Source organism: Glycine max, chromosome 20, assembly GCF_000004515.6.
Source record: "Glycine max cultivar Williams 82 chromosome 20, Glycine_max_v4.0, whole genome shotgun sequence".
Taxonomy (NCBI): Eukaryota; Viridiplantae; Streptophyta; class Magnoliopsida; order Fabales; family Fabaceae; genus Glycine; species Glycine max.
Window position 1 is genome coordinate 309,467 of NC_038256.2, and position 26,257 is coordinate 335,723.

The following is a 26,257-nucleotide window of genomic DNA, read 5'->3' on the forward strand; positions in this document are numbered from 1 at the left end:
ATCATAGAAACGGCAGCACCAGAGGTACTACTGGTGAATTGTACAAAAGTGCAAGGCACCTAATAACATCAACCAGCATGAATAAAATCAAGCTGTAGCCCCATTACATATGTTGATTAAAGTAGCCCAACCTAACCAAAATATTCCCCAAGATTTGAGGACCAATGGTTAAACGACAGACAGAACTTTTTATCTCTGGTCTTTACCCAAGACCATGTTAGGAATAAAGCGTCTTCTATCACTTTGGCTGGGTCAAACCGGTGGCCTTGGAATATCAAGAGGTTCCTATGCTGCCATATTGAACTTGATAATGCACCCTTATTACCTGTCATCTTAGTGTGAATGTGGACACAGTTGAAAGTGGTGGCCCATTTACCTGCATTTTGGTTCATCCAGCCCTTCAATTAATTTGACTGCAACTTAGGATTGAAAGTCAGGCATATAACTGTTTGAACTATAAAAACTTCTCGGGATTGTTCAGAGAGTTTTAAGAGATTTTGCTCCTCTGGTCTTGAGCTGTTTACTGATGTGTTACAGCTTTCTATGTTTTTTGGTGCTTTGCTTTCCTTTTTTTTTTCCTTTGTTCTTGTATCCTCCGTAGTATGTTTCTAGTTTAAATTCTTGATTGGTTTTTGTGCTTGTAGATTTACTTTTAGAATATTGTTCAAAACAAACTACCATTATGGTGAATCTGTTATGATGTTATGTTGTCCATGGTGCATGATGCGTCTATTAGAACTTGCTTTTGACTTTATAAGTGTCAAAGTCTAAGTAAGAATATGATCAAAGTGATAGAGTTACCCATGACAAAGATATTACATGCGCAATTTCATTTGGAAAGGGAGGGTTTATTGATCATAGATCTTGAATTTTTTACAGGCAGTGTAGACTGCAACAATACCATCTAGGTATATTATGGTTCCTTTTCAAACTTCATTAGTTTTATTTTGGAACAGCTATTAGTTACCTTATTTGTAGCCATACTATGGTTCCTTTTCAAACTTCATTAGTTTTATTTTGGAACCATGAGTATGGATCTAACTTTTTGTATTTTTAGTACCTCTGGTACTTCTATCAATATATTAATATTTTTGCTGATAAAAAAAAAAAATCTAGGTATATGTCTGAGTGATGGTGATTGCAATCTATCAAACTATCTTGTCTGACTACATGTACAAGGTTACCTACTGTTCTGTTCTACTGATAGTATTGTGCTTTGCTTTTGGTACCGAAATGGAGTTCTTTTTGCGAGGTTTTCTACAAGCTGTTGACCAGTTGCATGAGACACCTCATCCCTATGCCTCTCAACCAGCTGGCAGAAATGAAGTGAATAGATTTTTTTTTCTTTCTGGTATCAACAGGGTTGGGTCAAAAATTTTAAGTCATATTAATATTATCAAGAGATATGTCGAGAGCTGAGAATGAAAGACAACTAAGTGTCCTCTCATTGGGGATTGGTTTTGTGGTTTGAACTACTTGTGGATGAGGAAAAAATAGCTTCTTCCTTTCAATTTATATTTTAACCCTTTTGGTACAGATTTGGAACCCTTTAATATAGGATAGAAGACTTAATAGAACGACATTTTGGTTAAAAGCCTTTTTTAGTCTTAATCATCCATAACAAGTTAATGAAAAGATAAAAGGAAATAAAATGAAACAATAGTAAATCCACTAAGTTACCACTCTTTCTCTTGCATCCAACTTATTATATAAAAGATGACACAATTTTTGACCCTTTTTTATTGAAGGATAAATACAGTGTACATTAAAATTTCCACATGCTCTTTTGGAGATCTTCTTTGTTTATATATATAAATATTAATGGTCCATTCCTCATATTGCCACGTATGGTTTTTGCAGAATAATATTCTTAGGACTGGTCAGGCATTCTGTTTTCTTCCATTACCTGTTAGAACTGGCCTTAGTGTACAAGTCAATGGATTCTTTGAGGTCTCATCAAATCGTCGTGGCATCTGGTATGGGGATGATATGGACAGAAGTGGAAAAGTTCGTTCTACCTGGAATAGGCTTCTTCTGGAAGATCTTGTAGCTCCTGCTTTTATGCATATGCTACTTGGTATAAAAGAATTGCTAGGGCCAACAGACATTTACTACTCTTTGTGGCCTATTGGTTCATTTGAAGAGCCATGGAATATTTTGGTTCAACAAATATACAAAAACATTGGTAATGCTCCAGTTATGTATTCTAATTACAATGGAGGAAGATGGGTATCACCAAGTGAAGCCTTTCTTCATGATGAAAAATTCACCAAAAGTGAAGACCTTGGTTTGGCTCTGATGCAACTGGGAATGCCAGTTGTGCATTTGCCTAATTCATTGTTTGACATGCTTTTACAATATAGTTCATGCAAGGTGGTTACTTCTGGTACAGTACGTCAATTTCTTAGGGAGTGTGGAATGTTCAATTATTTGAGCAGACAATACAAGCTTCTATTGCTGGAATATTGCCTAGAGGACTTGGTTGATGATGACGTTGGTAAAGAGGCTTATGATCTGCCTTTACTTCCTTTAGCAAATGGCAATTTTGCATCTTTTTCAGAAGCATCAAAAGGAGTCTCTTATTTCATTTGTGATGAATTTGAATATAAGCTGATGCAGCCAGTTTCTGATAGAGTAATTGATCAGAACATTCCTCCCAATATATTGAACAGACTCACTGGTATTGCGATGTCCTCAAAGACCAATGTTATTCTTTGTAGTATTCACCATTTTGCTCAGCTATTCCCTGCATTTATGTCAGCTGACTGGAAATATAGGAGTAAAGTGTTCTGGGACCCTGAATCTTGTCAAAAGCCAACGTCATCATGGTTTCTGCTATTCTGGCAATATCTAGGAAAGCAGACTGAAATATTACCACTATTTAGTGAATGGCCAATTTTACCTTCCACATCTGGGCATCTGTTAAGACCTTCCAGACAATTGAAAATGATCAATGGAAGCAATCTCTCTGATACAGTACAGGATATCCTTGTTAAAGTTGGATGTAATATATTGAGTCCGAAATATGTAGTTGAACATCCGGATATATCTAATTATGTATGTGATGGCAGTGCAGGTGCTGTTCTGGAATCAATATTTAATGCAGTTTCAGGTCCAGTTGTTATGCATGCTTCATTTGATAGTCTAGTAACTGAAGAACGAAATGAGCTCCGGAGATTCCTTCTTGACCCTAAATGGTATGTTGGACGCTCTATGGATGAATTTGTCATAAGGCTTTGCAAGAGATTACCTATATTTCAAGTCTATGGAAGAGACTCTGCTCAAGATTACCAATTCTCTGACTTAGAAAATCCTCGAAAGTACTTACCACCATTAGATGTGCCGGAAATTATTCTGGTGGGCATAGAATTCATGGTCAGATCCTCAACTATAGAAGGCGATATTTTGTCAAGATATTATGGAGTTGAGAGAATGGGAAAAGCACAGTTTTACAAGCAACATGTTTTTAATAGAGTTGGTGATTTGCAAGCTGATGTTCGTGATAGCATAATGTTATCAGTTCTACAAAATTTGCCACTTTTGTCTCTTGAAGACATATCTATCAAGGACTCATTGAGAAATTTGAAATTCATCCCGACGTTCATTGGTGCTCTTAAGTGTCCTTCAGTTTTATATGATCCTAGTAATGAAGAACTATATGCATTACTAGAAGACTCAGATAGTTTCCCTGCTGGTGCTTTTCGAGAATCTGAAATACTTAATATTCTGCGAGGCCTGGGACTCAGAACTTCTGTCTCTCCCAACACTGTTTTAGAATGTGCTCGATGCATAGAGCGTTTGATACACGAGGATCAACAAAAAGCATATTTAAGAGGGAGAGTGCTTTTCTCTTACCTTGAAGTTAATGCATTGAAGTGGCTTCCTGATCAAGTTATTGATAATAAAGGAGCAGTTAACCGAATGTTGTCACGAGCAACAACTGCTTTTAGGTCTTGCAACACAAAATCTGATCTTGAAAAATTCTGGAATGATCTACGGCTGGTTTCCTGGTGCCCAGTTTTAGTCTCTACTCCTTTTCAGTCATTACCATGGCCAGTTGTGTCATCAATGGTTGCTCCTCCAAAACTTGTAAGGCCACTGAATGATTTGTGGCTTGTCTCAGCTAGCATGCGGATACTGGATGGTGAATGCTCTTCAACAGCCTTATTGTATGGCCTGGGATGGATGTCTCCACCAGGAGGAGGTGTAATTGCTGCACAGTTACTGGAGCTTGGAAAAAACAATGAGATTGTGTCTGATCAAGTTCTTAGGCAGGAATTAGCCATGGCAATGCCAAGGATATACTCAATACTGAGTGGAATGATGGCTTCAGATGAGATTGAGATTGTAAAAGCTGTTCTTGAAGGATGTCGATGGATTTGGGTGGGGGATGGATTTGCAACTTCTGATGAGGTTGTCCTTGATGGCCCTCTTCATTTGGCTCCATACATTCGAGTTATCCCAGTTGACTTGGCAGTTTTCAAAAAAATGTTTCTAGAACTTGGTATCCGTGAATTCTTGCAACCTGCTGATTATGCTCATATTCTTTGTAGGATGGCAGTTAGAAAAGGATCATCCCCTCTTGACACACAGGAGATTAGGGTTGTCACGCTAATAGTGCATCATCTAGCTGAAGTTTATCATCATGAACCAGTCCAGCTCTATCTGCCAGATGTGTCTGGTAGATTATTTCTTGCTGGTGACTTGGTTTATAATGATGCCCCTTGGTTGCTTGGCTCAGATGATCCTAATGGCTCATTTGGCAATGCACCAACTGTGGCTTTGAATGCAAAGAGAACAGTTCAAAAATTTGTGCACGGAAACATTTCTAATGATGTAGCAGAAAAGCTGGGAGTCTGTTCTCTTCGCCGGATGATGCTGGCTGAGAGTTCAGATTCAATGAATTTTGGCCTGTCTGGTGCTGCTGAGGCTTTTGGGCAGCACGAGGCTTTGACTACAAGGCTTAAGCATATACTTGAAATGTATGCTGATGGACCTGGTACTCTGTTTGAGATGGTACAAAATGCAGAAGATGCAGGAGCTTCTGAAGTAATGTTTCTTTTGGATAAATCTCACTATGGGACTTCTTCTGTTCTTTCTCCTGAAATGGCTGATTGGCAAGGTCCTGCTCTATACTGTTTCAATGACTCAGTTTTTAGTCCCCAAGATCTTTATGCAATTTCTCGTATTGGTCAAGAAAGTAAACTTGAGAAGGCTTTTGCAATTGGAAGATTTGGACTAGGATTTAATTGTGTCTATCACTTTACAGACATCCCTATGTTTGTTTCTGGAGAAAATGTTGTAATGTTTGACCCTCATGCCAGTAATTTGCCTGGGATTTCTCCTTCACACCCTGGTTTACGAATTAAGTTTGTGGGACAACAGATTTTGGAGCAATTTCCTGACCAATTTTCTCCATTGCTACATTTTGGCTGTGATTTGCAACACCCTTTTCCTGGAACGCTATTCCGATTCCCTCTTAGAACTGCAGGTCTTGCCTCCCGGAGCCAAATTAAAAAGGAAGCCTATACACCTGAAGATGTCAGATCTCTCTTGGCTGCTTTTTCTGAGGTTGTTTCTGAAACATTACTTTTCCTGCGTAATGTGAAATCTATCTCTATTTTTGTGAAGGAAGGAACAGGGCAAGAAATGCGCCTACTGCACCGTGTACATAGAACCTGTATTGGTGAGCCTGAAATTGGATCCACTGAAGCCCAGGACATGTTCAACTTTTTGAAGGAAAGTAGACATGTCGGAATGAATAGAGTTCAGTTTCTGAAGAAACTAAGCCTATCCATTGGCAGAGATTTGCCTTATAAATTCCAGAAGATCCTAATTACAGAGCAAAGCACATCTAGTCGTAATTCACACTATTGGATAACCACAGAGTGTTTAGGTGATGGAAATGCTCAAAAGAGAACATCTGAAACAGCCAATAGTAACTGTTACAATTTTGTTCCTTGGGCATGTGTTGCTGCATATTTGAATTCTGTCAAGCTTGATGGGGACCTGGTTGAAAGTTCAGAGGTGGAGGATGATTGCATGGTTTCTCCTGATCTGTTTAAAAGTGTTAGTTTGCCTACATATCCACTGGAAAATTTTGAAGGTCGTGCGTTCTGCTTTTTACCTTTACCAATCAGTACTGGTCTTCCTGCTCATGTAAATGCATACTTTGAATTATCATCAAATCGCAGGGATATCTGGTTTGGTTCTGATATGGCTGGAGGTGGAAGAAAGCGCTCAGACTGGAATATTTACCTCCTCGAAAATGTTGTTGCCCCTGCATATGGTCATTTGCTTGAGAAGATAGCATCAGAGATTGGCCCTTGCAATTTGTTCTTCTCGTTATGGCCAACATCATTAGGGTTAGAACCTTGGGCATCAGCAGTACGGAAACTCTATCAATTTGTTGCTGAATTTAATCTCCGTGTATTATATACTGAAGCTAGAGGAGGTCAGTGGATTTCATCCAAACATGCTATATTTCCTGATTTTACTTTTCCCAAGGCAGCTGAGCTTATAAAAGCGTTGTCTAGGGCTTCTCTACCAGTTATTACACTTCCACAGTCACTTTTAGAAAGGTTTATGGAAATCTGTCCATCATTGCATTTTCTGACACCTAGGCTGTTAAGGACTTTGTTAATCAGAAGGAAGCGTGAATTCCAGGACAGAAATGCAATGATTCTGACTCTTGAATATTGCTTACATGACTTACAAGAATCCATGCAGTTTGATACCCTATGTGGCTTGCCTTTGTTACCAGTTGCTGATGGTTCCTTTACATCAGTTGATATGAAGGGGGTTGGAGAAAGAGTTTACATTGCACGTGGTGATGAATATGGCCTTCTGAAAGATTCCATTCCTCATCAACTTGTTGATTGTGCTATTCCAGAAGAAGTTCATAGAAAACTTTGTTACATTGCACAAACAGATGGCACAAACATTTCTTTCTTGTCATGCCAGTTGCTTGAGAAACTTCTTGTGAAATTACTTCCTGTAGAGTGGCAACATGCTCGACAGGTAAGTTGGACTCCTGGTATTCATGGCCAACCAAGTGTAGAATGGTTGCAACTACTGTGGAACTATCTGAAATCATATTGTGATGATCTTTTGATGTTTTCTAAGTGGCCTATATTGCCTGTTGGTGATGACTGCCTGATGCAGTTAACACAAAATTTAAATGTGATAAGAAATGATGGATGGAGTGAGAAGATGTCTTCCTTGTTATTGAAGGTTGGATGTTTATTCTTGAGACATGACCTGTTATTAGATCACCCTAAATTGGAATACTTTGTGCAGCCGGTAACAGCAAGAGGTGTATTAAATGTGTTTCTGGCTATTGCTGGGGAACCACAGAAGATTGATGGGATCTTAACAGATGTATCTGAAGGAGAGCTTCATGAACTCAGAAGTTTTATTCTCCAGTCAAAATGGTTCTCTGAAGAGCAAATTGATGACACTAATATTGAAATCATCAGACACCTTCCAATTTTTGAGTCGTACAAAAGCAGAAAACTAGTAAGTTTGAGTAATCCTATTAAATGGCTTGGTCCTACTGGTGTTTGTGAAGATCTTTTAAATGATAAGTTCATAAGAACTGAATCGGAAATGGAACGGGTCATTATGAAAAGGTATTTAGGGATGAAAGAACCAACTAAAGTGGAATTCTATAAAGATCACATTTTCAATCACATGTCAGAGTTCCTTTCAAAGCAAGAAGTTGTTTCAGCAATTCTGCATGACGTACAGCATTTGATTAAACAGGATCTCTCTCTCAAATCTTCATTCTCTTCTGCACGATTTGTTCTGGCAGGCAATGGATCTTGGCAACAACCATCTAGGTAATATCCCCCCCCCCCCCTTTTTTTTAAAGAAAATTCAATAACTCTCTCAATAAGATATCTTCCTTTATTGTATCAAAAAGGCCCTTTCTGTGATTTTGCTTCTAAATGCTCAGTACCAGTATGGGTTTTGTACTAGGAAGAACAACATTAATTGCAATTCTGCAATGTAACATGTTCTAGTTTCTTAAAATTAGGAATTTAAATTCTTCCAACAAAGAAAGCAAAACAAATATATTTTGCTCGTAATGTTTCCTCAACTTTATTTTTTTAATGGGTTGACAAATATGGATATTTAAAGTCATTTAAATAACTTGAATATTTTTATTACATTATAGGTATTGACATTAAAAAAAATGGTAGGAAACATCTTGCATATCTGCAGAGTTTGTTTCTGAATGAATGGAGTTTGTTTACTGTCCTATTACAAGACTGTTTTGCAGTAGTAGGGGATAGATTTGGGATCAAAACATATGTATACTTTTCTTCCCATATTTTGGTTCCCAATCAGACTTATGCTGCCTGATTGAGGAACCATTTTTATGGTGACTTATACTGTTTTTTTTTTTTGGAAGGCACAAAATATATATATTATTAATAATCTGATCAAAGTAGTACAAGTGGTACTGAAAAACAGATATACAAGCACCCCTGGTGCTGCCCTCCAAAAAAAAACCCCATGCTAACCCAATAAAAAGGCAAGCCGACTTAGGTTAACCAAAGGATTCCGATATATTGGAAGACCAGTGGTTAAAACTAATATCGAAGCCTTTCTCTTTAGATTTACACCAAGACCAAAGAAGGTACAAGGCCTCATCCATGACTTTATATGGATCAAAAGGTTTTTCTTGAAAAATCAAAAGATTCCTGTGTTGCCATATAGTACTAGTTAGGGCAACCCACCAAGCCCTCCATCTACTCTGATTTATGTTTGCCCCAAAACCATCACAAAATTGAGCAAAATGATTTAATGGGGAGGCGGAAAGAGATCCTACAGCCTTGATCCATCCCATTGATTCCCACCACAGCTTTGTTGTCCTTTCACAATTAAAAAAGAGATGCCCCACATCCTCCTGCCCTTGGCCACATAGAGGGCACACAGCATCTTGAATATCCACATTTCTCCTTAAAAGATTCCTTTTAGTGGGGAGCCTGTCTTTAAGAAGTCTCCACATGAAAATTGCTGCCCTTGGGGGTATGTTCAGGTTCCATATTAACTTGGAAATGCCTGCTTGTGAACCAGAATCATTTGACTTCAACATTAGACTGTAAGCTGACTTGGTGGAGTAAACTCCATTAGATTCAGCTTTCCACACAATAATATCCTTTACATGTCTCTGAATGCATATGGAAGTGATGTCTTCCATAAAACTCACTGGCAAATCAAGTTCATGATCAAATAGATTTCTCCTCCACTTCAAATCCCATCTCCAATTATTCTAATCGAAATTACCCATCATGGAAATAAGGCTGTGTTGCTGACTGCTTATGTTGAAAAGTTGATTATATTGCTGATTGAGAGTGCTTTCCCCTACCCATCTGTCAGTCCAGAAATTAATTCTATCACCACAACCTATCTTCCAAACCATATTTTGATGAAATGTGCTGTGCTGAGACTGGTGATAAATCTTTCTCAGATCTTTCCACCAGTTGGAAAAACCTCTTTTTTCTCTTCCAAGCTGGAACTCTTTCCATCCACCGTATTTGGAATTAATAATTCTGGCCCATAGCTGTTGCTGGTCAGAAGCCAAAGCCCAAATCCATTTGCCCAGCAGAGCTTCATTGAATTTAGCAATATCCTTAATCCCTAGTCCCCCCTCAGCCTTAGGAAGACAGACCTCTTCCCATTTGACCCACGGTATTTTCTTATGCTCCATATCTCCACCCCACAGAAAATTCCTTTGGAGAGTCACCAATCTATGAACCACCTTTTGAGGTATCTTGAAGAAAGAAAGCAGATAAATTGGTAATGCGTTGAGAACAGAATTTATAAGGGTCACCTTCCCTGCCATAGATATGTTCTTTTGGGCCCATTTGGATAGCTTTGATTGACATTTGTTGATCAGAGGCTCCCATACCAGTGCACTTGATGGTTTAGCCCCAATTGGAATACCTAGATAAGCGAAAGGGGTTTCTAATTGCCTGCAGTTCAGAAGCTGAGCTGCCTCATTTGTCCAGCTAACCATCCCTCCAAATATCCCAAACTGACTTTTGGCATAATTGATCTTTAACCCAGAAGCCAACTCAAAGGCTCTCAGCATGGCCTTCAAAACTAGAACATTCTCCCAATGAGCTTCTCCCACAAAAACCGTGTCATCAGCATATTGTAAAATATTAATGGGCTCCTTTTTCTTTCCAACCAAGTAGCTTCTATACAGATTTTTCTGCACTGCCTCCCGCATCAAACCTGTGATGCCTTCTCCTATTATGTTGAAAAGCAAAGGAGCTAAAGGATCTCCTTGCCTCAAGCCCCTGGAAGGGACAAACTCCTTTGTGGGACTGCCATTAACTAAGACTGATATGGTTGCTGTTGTGAGACAAGCAGAAATCCATTGTCTCCACTTTGAGCAGAAACCCATTCTCTGCAACATATAGTCTAGAAACGACCATGAGACTGAATCGTAAGCTTTTTCGAAGTCCACCTTGAAGATCATCACTGGCTTCCTATATCTGCAAGCTTCCTCTATCACCTCATTAAGGATTAAAACCCCATGCAGGATGTGTCGATCTTTAATAAAAGCTGTCTGTCTCTCATCAATGAGAGCAGATATAACAAGCCTCAATCTATTTGCTAGCAACTTGGCTATGACCTTGTACATACAACCAATCAAGGAAATTGGTCTGTAATCATCAAAAGACTGAGGGTGATGAATTTTGGGAATTAGAGCTAGGAAAGAAGCATTGCTGCCCCTAGGGAAGCAGCCATGTACATGAAACTCATTTACGAATCTGCTGAAGTCAGCTTTTACCACCTCCCAAAATTCTTTTAAGAAATTGAAATTAAATCCGTCCGGTCCAGGGCATTTTTCCCCCCCACAACTCCACACTGCCTCTTTGATTTCCTGGTCTGAGAAAGGAGCAGACAGAATATCCCTCTGCCTCTGATTGATAGATGGAAATTGAACTCCATCAAGGGTAGGCCTGAACTTATGCATTTCAGAGAATCTATTTTGGAAAAAACTCACAGCTTCATTCTTGACTACAATAGGATCCTGAACCCATACATCACCAATGAGAATTCCTTGCATACTATTATAATTTCTTCTGAAATTTATGGCTTTATGGAAATAAGCAGAATTGCAGTCCCCTTGTTTCAACCATTTTTCTCTAGATTTCTGTCTTAAGAGGGATTCAAAAGCATTTGAGGCCTCCCACAGTTGCTGTTGTAACTCTCTCCTGTTCCTGATATCTTCCTCGGATAGATTTCTAAAGGAAGCAATGTCTTCCACTTCATTGAGCTTTTGCTGGATTTTCTGAATTCCTTTATCATTAATGAAACCATATTCTTTACTCCACTGCCTAATGACCTCCTTTAGATGCCTCAGCTTGTTTTTTAACACAATACCCCCCCAACCCCCCTGCTGAGCATTACACCAAGTCTCCTTCACTAGTTTATGATACCCTTTCTGATTAATCCACCAATCAGCAACCTTAAATGGCTTAGGACCCCAATCCACCATCTTGGTCTGCAGAATAGTTGGGCAGTGATCAGAAAGGTCCCTTGGAAGGACATGTTGGCAGCTATCAGGCCAGGTAGATAACCACTGGTCAGAAACCAGGAACCTATCAAGCCTACTCTTCACACTACCATTGGGTCTGATCCATGTGAAGGTACTCCCAGCACTCTTAACCTCCTGAATCTCCATATCCTGGATCCATTGGTTAAAATCTGAAATACCCATGTGATCTGGAACACTTTGGGAAGAACTAAGTCTTTCTTGCTGACTTCGAATGCTATTAAAGTCTCCCAAAAAACACCAAACTCCAGGAGGATTAGAGGCTTTAAGCTGTTTCAGGTTATCCCAAAGGGCTCTCTTCCCAACAGAATCGCAGGGTGCATAAATATTAACAAGAAATATCTTCTGATTGTTATGAAGCCAAGTTCCTTCAAGCATCAGGAAATTGCTGTCTTTCACCCTCCTTTCCACCTCAAAGAGAGAATTGTTCCATAAGCACAGTAACCCACCAGCAGCTTGAGTTGAAGGAACAAAGTCCCATGAAACATCTGCATCCCCCCAAAGGGACTGACAAATAACCTTAGTAAACCTCTCTTTTTTAGTTTCTTGAAAACACGCAATATCCACCTTAAATTTTGAAATGATCCGTCTAATGGCTGCCCATTTACACCCCCTCCCCATACCTCTTGAGTTGTAAGATAAAATAATCATATCTGCCGTTTATGAATACCCATCTTGGCTGCCATCTTATTGTCTCTGATGTCCATGTCCAGCATACTCTCCTTTAACTTCATATCATCATCACCGTGGTTCAGGCCCAAAACCTTTACTAAAGCACACTGCCTTTCTAATAACTCTTCATTGTTTGACAACGTATTGTCTATATTTGTAACTGGCCCTGTATCAGCCTCTGGACCATGAAGGGAACAATCCTTGCTTTTACTAGGCGACACCACCTTTCTTCTAACATAGACCTTTGTGGCAGATATACTTGGGCCTATTTGCTTCTGGCCCAAAACTCCTACATCTTCCTTTGAAACATGTAAACCAGAATAAGCGTTGACCACGCCTTTGTTTTTTGCAGACCTGTCATACCCAGTCTCTTGAGCCTCCTCCAAAGAACAAACCATCTTCTTGCCCCCCACTGGGTCTATGTCTAAGCTTTCCATATTTTCGTTAGGAAACTGACCCTTCTGCCTCTCGTCTGCATATATCTTTTTCTCTGCTGACTTTTCTATCTGCATGCAAGCCATTTTTTGCCTTTCATCCCTTGTAAGAAGACCATTACCACTCTGGGTAAGCCGACCGCTGTGGGGTTCGAAATCTGCACCAGAACAAGTGCCAACGAGGTTCTCTCCCTTGTTCACCATTGATTGGTCCACGTCCTCCGAAATGCTATCGGACCGGTCCAAAGTGGAGTGACCGAGGGCTTGTACCCAGTGGTCACAGCGAGCTTGAGATTGACGGATATCCTCCCAAAGATTGGAAGGCCCTCCGTTCACGTCTTCGGCACCACCGTCTAAGTCATCGGAGCCGTCACCGACAAAACAAGGAGTGTTTGGCAGAGTCGAAAGAGGGGATGGTGGGAACCAGCTATTATTCCGACAACACTTCGGAGGCTCCCCTATCCTGCTCAGGTCCTCCACCACCTTGAGATCAAAATCCTCCCCTTCGATGGTAGCCCGCACGTTCTCCTGAAAACCCAGACCCCGTTTGGTTCGCACGAGGATTCTAGCAACGTCCATCCTTTTCCGGTCCTCCACATATGCGTCAACCTCCACCATCTCACCAATATCTGTCAAGGCCGTCGCCATGTACTCCGGTTTCCACACAACCGGCGGTAAGCCCCATAGCAGGACCCAGGTGAGTCTGTGGTCAGGTTTAATGTCCGGTGACCATTTCTAGAGCTCCGATATAGGTGAAGATCCGTGCTTCCTCTCCTCGTTGATCATATGTTTCGCCTTAATGTCATCCAGGTATGGAAGAATCACCCAGTCATCCACCCAGTAACATGGTTGAACTTCATGTTCAAACGTCCATTTTAACTCCTCCTCCAATCTTTCGAACATACCTCTATTCTTCAATCTTCCGACCCATGCCCTTTGAAGCCATTCTTTGTCCTCTCTGGTTGGGCTTAAAACCATCTTTCTCTGTCTATCCCCTTTAATATCTTGAGCGTCTCCTATCACCATATAAGAACTTCCTTCCCCCGTTGTCGCTTCCTTAGCCACCTCCGCGTAGGATCGTTGTCTACGGCCAAAGCCTGGTTCATTCTTATAAGCGTGCTGCTTCCCTGTGAGCTTCACCTGGGATTTCCCCTCTTTCTGGATGTCTTCTTCATATAGGTTTGTTTGAAACATCTTTCCCCTGTCGAACTTTGGACTGTTGACAAACAGTTTCATTCCGCCAATGAAAATATTGTTGTCCAGTTGTCGTTCCAGCCTCCTCTCGTCCACCACTTCTATGAACCTGACGAAGCCGAACCTGTGCCCCACCTTGTTTCTATATCTGGGAATAAAAACTTCCCTCACTCTACCCCATTTCTGGAAAAGCTTCCACAGATCACTCTCCCTTATCTCCTCCGGGAATCTTGAAAAGTAGAACGTCGTGACATGTTCCTTGTCTCTCCACGTCATATATCTCTCTGGCTTTTGATCTCCCCTCGTAGTTTGTCGACCTCCAATCTCCGACCCTTTCCTACTTCTCCTGTGAGATACCTTCACCCATTCTCCATGGTTGGTAGTATAGTCGGTGTTATCCTCGTGTTCAGTATTCCACTTCACTGCCACATTTCTATGGTGATCATATTCCACTACTCTGCTGCTTCTCCTTCCATCTCTGTTACGCAATTGTTCCTTGCTGTACCTTCCACGCACCTTGCTCCAACTCCTTGCACATCCTCGTCGTCCTCTCTCTAAGTGTCTCCCGCGGTTGCGCCCTATGTGTCTCACTGTGTTGATCAAACGCTCCCCCTCTGTCTCTCATTCTCTCTCTGTCTCCTTTCTCTCTCTCTCTGTTTGTCTGTGATTACCTCACTCAGTTTCTCTCTCTTTCTCTCTCTCGGTTTCTCTCTCATTCTCTCTCCGTACGAAAGAGTAAGAAGTACATTTAGTATTAATAACAAATGCAAATAACTATGGTGACTTATACTGTAATAAGTACCTCTGGTACTTCTTTATTATATATATATATATATATATATATATATATATATATTTTATCTTTGCTGATCAAAAAAAAAAAAAAAAGACTGTTTTATGGTTGAGTTGCATTTTTCCATTTCAGGATTATTTTCTGCTGTCACTTATCTGGCATATATATTTGGTATACATTTATATGTGATCATTGATAAATGTTTTCAAATTGCACTAGCTTCTTTTTCCTTGCTGACTTTCGTTATGTGACTTTCTCATTTCTCACTGTCAAAGATCTACTCTGCCCAGAAGCTGTTCTAAGAAACAATTCTATTTTTTTACCACCAGAATTGCTGGTATTCCCCTTTGCTTATAATTACTTGTGGACTATGTGAGTAATGTACGCGGTGAAATGAAGTTAGAGTGTGGAAGTTAGTTATCCAGCTGTCAAAGACAGCTGGCAACTAACTGATTAGAAGCATGCTGTGTAAGCCTTAGAAACTTGCTCTGGTACGAAATCAGAAAGAGATAAACGGAGAGAGAGTAAAAATTTGTGAAACTGTGAATTCTAATATTATTCCCAAATGTTTTCAGTTACACTGTAGTTTATATAAACCTCGGGCAGTCATAAACCCAGCAGAAACGCACCCACATCCAAAACAGCAGGAGAAAAATAAAAAGGAAGCAGAAGTTCAAAGCAATAATAGAGTGCAGGAAGCCCAGCTATTAACACAAGTAAGGCCAGAGGAAGAAAATCATGCAGGAAACCAAGATCAAGATTTAGAGGAAGAAAATCATACAGGAAATCTTAATCAACACGCAGAACAGATTTGGAGCTTGGCCACAGAATTGGGGGTGACTACTAAAATGCCACAGAGGAACTATGTTCAGCAGATAGTGGAAATGGAAAAAAGAGATAACATCGAGGCAGTTAGATTGGGAAGCAAGATGCGGACTCAATGAATATTATTTCTTATAATGTAAGAGGGCTTGGAAGGGGGGTTAAATGGCTAGCAATCCGGAGGTTGGTCAATGAGCATCATGTTGATATGTTATGTTTACAAGAAACCAAAAAGGAGATTGTTGAGAAGTCAATGTGCCAAGCACTATGGGGGGATGCAGAAATCAGCTGGGAATCATGCCCCTCATCTAATGCAGCAGGAGGAATTATTTGTATTTGGAGTGAGAGATCTTTCAAGGTAGAAAGCAGATATACCGGAGCTGGATTCATAATGCTGATTGGGAAGTGGCACCAGGAGACACAACCAGTGCACATTATTAACATCTACTCACCGTGCAATCTCCAAAATAAAAGGGTGCTGTGGGACAGTGTGTAGCAACTGAAAGATCAAAACCCTGGAGGATATTGGTGCATTTTAGGGGATTTTAATAATATCAGGTCACCTGCAGAAAGAATGGGTACATGTCAAAGGGGGATGATGGGTGGAAGTATAAGGGAGTTTAATGATTGGATTGCGGAGTTGGAGGTTGAAGAAGTGCCATGGGTGGGAAAGGGATTTACATGGTTCAAACCGAATGGTACTACTAAGAGCAAGCTGGACAGAATTTTCGTCTCCCCTGAATGGATTTCTAAATGGCCCGGGTCCTTCCAACACACGTTGCATAGGAACTTCTCGGATCATTGTCCTGTTCTGCTTACATCTAAGAGTGTCGATTGGGGGCCAAAGCCGTTTAGAATACTAGATTGTTGGCTTTCAGACAATTCTTTCAAGAAATTGGTACAAGATAGCTGGACATCTAATCATCTGAGTGGGTGGGGGGGATATGTGCTAAAACAGAAAATTAAAACCCTCAAAGATAAGATCAAGGTATGGAACAGAGAACAATTTGGGAATACTTTCAAGAAATACAAGAAGATCGAAGATGACTTGAATAAGTTGGAAGAAGAATCAGATGACAGACAGTTAGATCATAATGAATTGATAGTCAGGAAGCAGCTCCAACAGGCGTTATGGGAGGCAGCTCAAGCACATGAGTCCTTATTGAGACAAAAGGCGAGATCCAAGTGGATTAAGGAGGGTGATTGTAACTCCAGATATTTTCATCTGATGATCAATTCCAGGCGTAGAGCTAATTGTTTGAATGGAGTGATGATTGATGGATTGTGGAAGGATGAGCCAGCAATAGTTAAAGAGGAAATCAGGAGGTTTTTCTTACAGCATTTCCATGAAAATGTACAAGCAAGACCAACGTTAGATGGTATTTGCTTTCAGTCCATTGACATACAGCAAAATGACATGTTGGTGGAGCGTTTTAAGGAGGATGAGATCAAAAGAGCAGTATGGAGCTGCGGAAGTGATAAAAGCCCGGGCCCGGACGGAATTAATTTTAAATTCATCAAACAATTTTGGGATATCATCAAAACAGACTTCCTAAGATTTTTTGATGAGTTTTATGTTAATGGAGTTTTTCCGAGGGGATTGAACGCATCTTTTATAGCCCTAATTCCGAAGCTAGTGGATCCCCAAGTGCTGAATGATTATAGACCAATTTCATTGATAGGGTGTACATATAAGATACTTGCCAAGGTTCTGACTAACAGGTTGAAGAAGGTTATGCATCTCATCATTAATGAAAGACAGTCAGCATTCATTCAAGGTAGACATATGCTTCATAGCGTGATGATTGCAAATGAGGTGGTTGAAGAAGCCAAAAGAGGTCAAAAGCCTTGCTTTATTTTCAAGGTAGATTATGAGAAGGCGTACGACTCTGTGTCTTGGGAGTTTTTGACTTATATGATGACAAGAATGGGTTTTTGCACCAAATGGATCCAATGGATAGTTGGATGTCTAAAATCAGCATCGGTCTCGGTCTTGGTCAATGGTAGTCCTTCATCTGAGTTCTCACCCCAAAGAGGACTTAGACAGGGAGATCCATTGTCACCTCTACTATTTAACATTGTTGCGGAAGGTCTTAATGGATTGCTGTCCAAAGCGATAGAGAAGAGGTTATACAGGGGATTCTTAGTGGGAACAAACAAAGTGGAGATTAGCCTCCTCCAGTATGCGGACGATACAATATTCTTTGGGGAGGCATCTATGGAGAATGTTAGAACTATTAAAGCCATCTTGAGGGCTTTTGAGCTTGCTTCGGGCTTAAAAATCAATTTTGCTAAGAGTAGCTGTGGGGCTTTTGGAGTGTCAGACTTATGGATAAGCGATGCAGCCAATTACCTCCATTGTAGCTTGATGTCTTTTCCTTTCAACTATCTTGGTCTACCCATTGGGGCCAATCCGCGAAGATGTCAGACATGGGACCCTATTATTACTAAATGCGAGAGAAAACTAGTGAGATGGAAACAAAGACACCTGTCATTTGGGGGGAGAGTGACTCTAATAAATTCAGTGCTAACATCTATTCCTATTTATTTTTTCTCATTTTTCAGGGTGCCCAAAAAAGTGGTGAACAAGTTAACAAGGTTGCAGAGGAATTTTCTATGGGGGGGAGTGTCGGAGCAAAACAAAATAGCTTGGATCCGTTGGGAAACGGTGTGCTTGCCAAAAGAAGATGGAGGTTTGGGGGTCAAAGATATTAGCTCGTTTAATTTATCTTTGTTGGGAAAATGGAAATGGAAGCTTTTTCAGAATCAGGGGGAGTTGTGGGTCAAGGTAATAGAGTCAAAGTATGGCGGGTGGAGGAATTTGAGTGAAGCAAGGTCAGCCAATAATGAATCTACATGGTGGAGGGACTTGAAGATTGTAGATCAGCATCCTCAACAGGGTCAATTGCTAAATAATTCGATAGCGCGGAAGGTTGGACGTGGGGATAAATTTAAATTTTGGGAGGACACTTGGATAGGGGAAGATAACAGATTACTAGAGAAATACCCTAGGCTCTATAGTATATCTGTTCAGCAAAATTATTTCATTCAGCAAATGGGAGAATTCAAAGAGTCAGGGTGGGAATGGGACTTCAAATGGCGGAGACCGTTGTTCGACAATGAGATAGATATGGCAGTATCATTTCTACAAGAACTTGAGGGGAACAGAATTCGGTCCCACAGGGCTGACCAGTGGGTTTGGGTGGCAGATTCTAGTGGCCAATATACGGTTAGGAGTGCCTACAATGTGCTTAGAGAGGACTTATTACAGGAGGACCAGGACGGAGAGTTCAAGGAGCTATGGAAGGTGAAGGTTCCATCTAAAGTAACTGTGTTTGCATGGAGGTTACTCAAAGATAGGTTACCGACAAGAGACAATTTGAGGAGAAAGCATGTGGAGCTACAAGATTTTATGTGCCCTTTCTGCAGAACAATAGAGGAGAGTGCAGGTCACTTGTTTTTTCACTGCAGCAAAGTGTTTCCTATATGGTGTGAAATGCTGTCCTGGGTAAATCTGGTGGGTGTCTTTCCACATCACCCAAGACATCATTTTCTTCAGCACATATATGGAGCATTTGAAGGAATACAGCTGGACAGATGGAAGGGGTGGTGGCTAGCATTGACATGGACTATTTGGAAGCACAGAAATAGTATAGTTTTCTCCAATTCTGCCTTCAACGCAAATAAAGTGGTGGATGATGCAGTATTTCTGTTATGGACTTGGCTCAAAAATTTTGAGAAGGATTTCACAACCCATTATAATCAGTGGTCATCAAATCTATCTGAAGGATTCTTCCGCAGATGAGGATTTGAATCTAGGTTCAATAATTGTATTAGTCTTATAATATGAAACTTATTCTGGTCTGCAACCAAATTGTTATGGTGCTGAACTAGACTAGAATCTTAGCTTGTAATTCTAGTACCTCTGGTACTTTGCTAATATATATATACTTATTTTGGCTGATCAAAAAAAAAAAAATATAAACCTGTGAGACTTGCAGAGCAAGTAACACAGACTTGTAGAGCAAGTTTCTAAGGCTTACACAGCAAGCTTCTAATCAGTTAGTTGCCAGCTGACTAACTAACTTCACTTAACCAAGTACAATACTCACATATGGACCCAAAAGCTAAGCTGGCATAAAAGTAAATATGATGCCTTTATTGTATTCAAACAGTTTAAATCAATGGTTGAATTGCAATTTGATAGGCATATTAAGGCTCTTCAAATTTTTATTTTTTTTGGGGGGTGGGGGGGAAGGAGAGTTTCGTACCTTATCTTAATGAAGTGGGCATTCTTCATAGGCTTCTTGTCCTCACACCCATCCAATACCAAAACCGTGTAGTTGAACACAGACACATTGTTGAACTTGGTTTATCCTTGCTGAGTCATGCTTCCCTTCCTTTAAGTTTTTGGGACCATGCTTTTGTTACTGCAGTTTATTTGATTAATCGTCTACCCTCTGCTCCTCTTAATTTTTACACACCTTATGATGTTTTGTTTTGTTCAATACTTTTCCTGATTACACATTCCTTAAAGTCTTTGGCAGAGCTTGCTATCCTTTTCTGCATCCTTATCACTCTCACAAGCTTGAATTTCGCTCCACTGAGTGTGTCTTCCTTGGATATTCCACCAGTATTAAAGGGTACAAGTGTATGTCTCCCTCTGGTCGTATTTTTATCTCCAAAGATGTTCTCTTTAATGAACAGCAGTTTTCCTATCCTAAATTGTTTTCTTCTTCACCTTCCTCTCCAGCTTCACCAACACCCTTACCTATCTCCACCTCTTTAACCATTGTTTTTTCTAAACCTGTCCCCTCAATACGCAGGAGTGACACAACCAAAGTCACGATCTTCAAGAGTTGCAAACCTCTCCGGAATCTGCAAGTTCGCAATGAAGTGATGAAGATAGTGTCCACAAATCACAGGCAAAACCTGTGATTTCCAAAAGAGATAATTGACGAAGCCGAGCTTTTCTGTTATGACCGAACTCTGATAAGGCGGCACTAGAACTCCGTTCGGTGGAGGATCACCACCTCCATCATCAGCGGAAGCAGGTGTAACCATTACTGTGTAGATCGGCGAAAATCAACATAGCTCGGCAGAAGCTGGTGGTGGAGGAGGGAAAAAGTGATCTAGGATCGAAGCAAAGAAGAAGAAGAAAACAATCAAAGATCGAGAAAAAATGAAAAAATCTATGGCGTGGATTGCTACCTAGCACTCTGTGATACCATAATAGAGTTTGGGAAACTCTGATTTCTCATTGATCAGAAAATGAAAAGGCAGGTTAGAAGGAATAGAGTCAGCTCTATATATAGAGAGAGACTTGAAGTCTAACTGTAAACTAGCCCTATCTGTTACAAACTAACTGGTTAGAGCTATAACAAACTATGAGTTAACTGACAGCTCACAGATAATAGGAAACAAAAATACACAAAGTAAAAACACTTGATGGAGTAAGTATACTCTAATAGTGATTCTATTTGCTTATTATAAATAAAGACTAAGTGGTCATCCAAGACACTCTGGTTAGAGCTATAACAAACTATGAGTTAACTGACAGCTCACAGATAATAGAAAACAAAAATACAAAAGTAAAAACACTTGACAGAGTAAGTATACTCTAATAGTGATTCTATTTGCCTATTATAAATAAAGACTAAGTGATCATCCAAGACACACAACACATACAGTAAACCCTCTCAACAATTAAGTATTTTACTTGCTTAGAATCTGACATTTGGATTGCTGACTTGAATGTTATTGCAGGCTTTATGATCCTCGGGTTCCTCATCTCAAAAAGATGCTGCATGGGAATGTTTTCTTTCCTTCTGACAAATTCTTAGATCCTGAAATTTTGGATACTTTAGTTTGCCTTGGACTTAGGACAACTCTGGGATTTACTGGTATGCTTGATTGTGCTAGATCAGTCAGCCTGTTGCATGATTCTGGGGACACTGATGCCTCCAAGCATGGTGGAGAATTACTGGATCTTTTAGATACACTAGCATTTAAGCTCTCAAATAAAAGAGAAAGCAATAATGGTGATCAACAGGGTGGTGTGGCTTTGGGAAGTAGCAGCATAATGGATGATGCTTTTCTATATGATGGGTTTCCTAAAGATGAGACCTCCCTAACTGATATTGATTCATTTTTAAGCAGCTCAACTTGTGATATGGTAGAAGAAGAATTTTGGTCTGAATTGAAGCTAATCTCTTGGTGTCCAGTAATTCCTGATCCAGCTGTTAGGGGACTTCCATGGTTAAAATCCAATAACCAAGTAGTAGCACCTCCCACTAGTGTGAGGCCTAAATCACAGATGTGGATGGTATCTTCCTCAATGTTCATTTTAGATGGTGAATGTGACACAACATATCTACAAACTAAACTTGGGTGGATGGATTGCCCAAATGTAGGTGTTTTAACAAGACAGTTATTTGAGCTATCTAAGTCCTACCAACAGCTTAAGATACATTCACTGCTGGATCTTGATTTTGATGCTCAGTTGCAAAAGGAAATACCTTGCCTTTATTCAAAATTGCAAGAATATATTAATACTGATGATTTCAATAAACTGAAAACAGGGTTGAATGGTGTTTCATGGGTTTGGATTGGTGATGATTTTGTATTACCAAATGCACTTGCATTTGATTCACCTGTAAAATTTACGCCTTATTTGTTTGTTGTTCCATCTGAACTGTCAGAGTATAAAGATTTGTTGATAAAGTTAGGTGTTAGATTGAGTTTTGGTATTTCAGACTATCTTCATGTATTACAAAGATTGCAGAATGATGTGCATGGGGTTCCTCTGTCTACTGATCAGTTAAATTTTGTCCATCGTGTCCTTGAAGCCATAGCAGAATGTTGCCAGGAGAAGCCACTTTTTGAGCCTTTTGATAGTCCCTTGTTGATTCCTAATGATTTTGGAGTTCTGATGCAAGCAGGTGATCTTGTATATAATGATGCACCTTGGCTGGAAAACAACTCTCTTATTGGGAGACATTTTGTGCATCCAATTATAAGCAATGATTTGGCAGACATACTGGGAGTTCAGTCAGTTCGATGCCTCTCTTTAGTCAGTGATGATTTGACTAAAGATCTGCCATGCATGGACTACAATAAAGTAAATGAACTTTTGGCCCAGTATGGAGACAATGAGTTTTTGTTGTTTGACCTTCTTGAGTTGGCAGATTGCTGCAAAGCCAAGAGATTACACCTGATTTATGATAAGAGGGAACATCCTCGCCAATCCTTGCTGCAGCACAATTTAGGTAATTTTTAGTTACTTAACAAATTTGCATATTTCTGTTAAGGTATATGTAGAGGCATTTGTTTCAACAGAGCGACAGTTATTAATGTGCTTGATGCATCTTGTAATCTTGTTTATGCATCTTGTAATCTTGTTTATGCTCATCCTTTTCTTACAAAGATATTTTGAACATCATTGAGTGCCAGTGTTGGCAAGCTGAACTCATGGAATACCTGAAATTAGTTTGCAGCCGTGAGCATTTCAAAGTTTATGCTGTTTGTTTGGTGTGAAATGAACATATCGTGTTCAACTGTTTTGGATAAATTTTCTAAATTGCTATTAACACGGCATGATTTCTTTATACAGGTGAATTCCAAGGGCCTGCCCTTGTAGCAATCTTTGAATGTGCCTGTTTGAGTCGAGAGGAATTTAGTAATTTCCAGCTCCGTCCTCCATGGCGATTACGTGGCAACACAATTAACTATGGTTTGGGATTGGTTTGCTGCTATTCCATATGTGACCTTCTTTCAGTCATTTCTGGTGGTTACTTTTATATGTTTGATCCTCGTGGTTTGGTACTTGGTGCGCCTTCAACTAATGCCCCATCAGCAAAGATGTTTTCTTTGATAGGTATACTGTGTATTCCTCAACCAAATTAATGCAAGAGTTTCTTATTTTATGTCACTGTACTGTAAGTATTCTAGGTTGATGTCTAGCAGACATTGCACAATGTGAGATGATAGGGAGTAGTGGCCCTAAGAATAGTAGGGCACCGATATTGTGTGTACTTTTCTACTGAAATTTTAAAACAAGTAAAGTTGTACAATTAGTACAATATTAGCCCAATAACACTGCCGAGTCAGAAGAAAGAAAGAGTGCAAGACTAACAGTAATGATTATTAGAATATCTTGCTTTCTCTTACCCTTCTGTCCAAATTCATCATAATCCTCAAAATTTATACTTTATTTTCTAGGAAACATACATAAAATGAAAAAAAAATTCTTGGTAAAATTATTTTCAGTTTTGGAATTAATTAATCACTCAATTTGTTTTTGATGTTCAGTGGTTAATGAATAACTGGTTATTGACATAGTCATTGGAATTGTTAATTATTCCTAAATTGGAAATAAATTTTCAAGAACATCTTTTTGTAAGTAAAATCCGTTGATGCTTTTTGTGGTGGTTAGTTAATGGTTGTTTATAAGCTTATTTTAGTATGTATTTTTGTTGTGTTTCTTGGAGGTTATCTATACTTTTGTGTTTTTTCCTTCTAAGAAGTATTTTATTTTATAAAATAAAAGTGCATAACTATTCTTTTATTTTATTTTTTAATTTCAAAATAAATATTTATCAGTTTTGATTTTTGAAATCTAACAGTCAATTTCTGATAAAATTGTAGAACATGAAGTTTTTTATTCTTGAGGTTTCAGGTACTGATCTGACACAACGATTTTGTGATCAATTCAGTCCAATGCTCATTGATCGGAATGACTTATGGTCGTTAGCTGATTCTACCATTATTCGCATGCCTCTGTCATCTGATTGCTTGAAGGTTGAACCTGACCTTGGATCAAACAGAATAAAGCATATTACTGACATATTTATGGAGCATGGATCTAGAGCACTTCTGTTTTTGAAGTCGGTTTTACAGGTAAGTTTACTATTGTTCATTTGTAGATTGATGCAGCATTACAGAAAAAAATTGGGATTTAACAGATTGAAATTAGGTTTTCTTTGGGATTTAGAATAGAACTCAGGGAATTGAATGTTCATATGGGATATGTGGGGGAAAGGTTGGTTTGAAAGTATTTGGTTGAGTTGTTGAGGGTTATGGGATGTGAGCCATGCATGCTTGATTAGGTTGTGGCAAATTCAAGCAAGAAATGCTGGGGATTTGATGTGGTGAAAATCTAATGCTTTCTTCTGGGGATGAGTATGGTTGTTGATTAAACTTAGAAAATTAGAGTCATAAGATGAAAAAGGAAATGTAATCAGGCATCTTAACTTAGGTTCCTTAGACATCAGACCCAAGAGAAAAGCATCACCAACCTGCCAGGTTCCAGCTAGGGTTTTCCTTCCATATAAATGTCCTCATCCACTGTTTATCCTTTTATAGCTGGTTAAACAATTTATTTAGGACTAGTCAGACCTGGGGACTGTTTTATCCGATATTTGAGAGAAATGTGTGTATTGTGTACAACATTCAGGGTTGCCTCTCACTTATATATTCTAACTCGGCTTTATTTTTAGTTGATGTGGGACTTGGGTTTTTCCCAACACACCCCCTCACGCCCAGCACTTCTTAGGCTTGGTGCGTGAACAACAATGGTAGGTGACCCTTTTTTTTATTAATCTTGAATATGGGACTTGGGTTTTTTCCAATACACACCCTCACGCCCTATCACTTCTTGGACTTTTTGGTGCGTGAATAACAATGGTGGGTGGCCCTTTGGATTAATCTTGAATATGCTCTTATACCATCTTAGAATCTTAAGAATGTGAGTTTTAGGCCTAACTCAACCCCAAAAGTTAGCTCAAGGGGTGAGGGTTGTCCCTCACTTATATATTCTAACTCGGCTTTATTTTTAGCCGATGTGGGACTTGGGTTTTTTCCAACAAATATGTGCATTTACATTACATTGTCATTTCACTGTAATTTCCTTTAGATTTTTCTGTTACAGAGCTAGTTACCTGTCAGTTAGTTTGTTAGTTGCTGAATCAGCAATGAGTCATACAGTTCAGATATATAAGGTCACCCTATCTGGTACATTTCTTCTAGTTAAAAATTACAGTTCAGTGTTCTCTCTCCTCTCCCTCTCTCTAATCCTCTGAATTCTATTACCATAATGCATTGAGTACAGAGCTAATCAAGTACTAATTAAAAGGCTAATTAACTGCAAACTATTTTTTAGGGGGGAAATAGTCAAGGACTAATTATGATTCTTGGTGTGTGTGTGGGTGTGTATGTGTCTATGTATATATGTGGATAGCTTATCTCTATTATTTAATTTGCTCTATTATCTATTATTAATAGAAAAATTATTCATAGAAAACTCCTGTATACTTAATATGTCTTGTTTGTTACTGCTACCACATGAGAGAACTCTTGTCTGGAATGCTTTCATAAATCTATTTTGAGCCAGAGTGAAATTGTCATTCCTTCTAGGTATCCATATCAACATGGGAAGAAGGACATTCTCATCCAAGCAAGAATTTTTCAATAAGCATTGATCCATCATCTTCTATTTTGAGGAATCCATTTTCTGAAAAGAAATGGAGAAATTTTCAATTATCAAGAATATTTAGCAGCTCCAATGCTGTGATAAAGATGCACGCAATTGATGTGAATTTATATTCAGAAGGAACTACAGTCATTGATAGATGGCTTGTGGCACTCAGCCTGGGTTCTGGGCAAACAAGAAATATGGCTCTTGATAGGTACGATTATTTGAAGAATGTAGTGGATATCATGTGGTATTTATGTTCAAATTGCAAGGATGTCAAAAGGTCATGTTGA

General features: G+C 39.4%; 1 protein-coding gene across 1 annotated transcript in view; it reads left to right on the forward strand.

Moving 5' to 3' along the window:
- The window catches only part of LOC100818243 (sacsin), a 35,658-nt gene that overhangs the window by 2,140 nt on the left and 7,261 nt on the right, over positions 1-26,257 (forward strand). Inside the window, exons 3-7 of the mRNA XM_006605356.4 lie at positions 1,861-7,841; positions 21,260-22,761; positions 23,106-23,369; positions 24,171-24,391; positions 25,907-26,178. Coding sequence (XP_006605419.1) covers positions 1,861-7,841; positions 21,260-22,761; positions 23,106-23,369; positions 24,171-24,391; positions 25,907-26,178 — 8,240 coding nt within the window. The remainder of the gene's footprint in view (positions 1-1,860; positions 7,842-21,259; positions 22,762-23,105; positions 23,370-24,170; positions 24,392-25,906; positions 26,179-26,257) is intronic.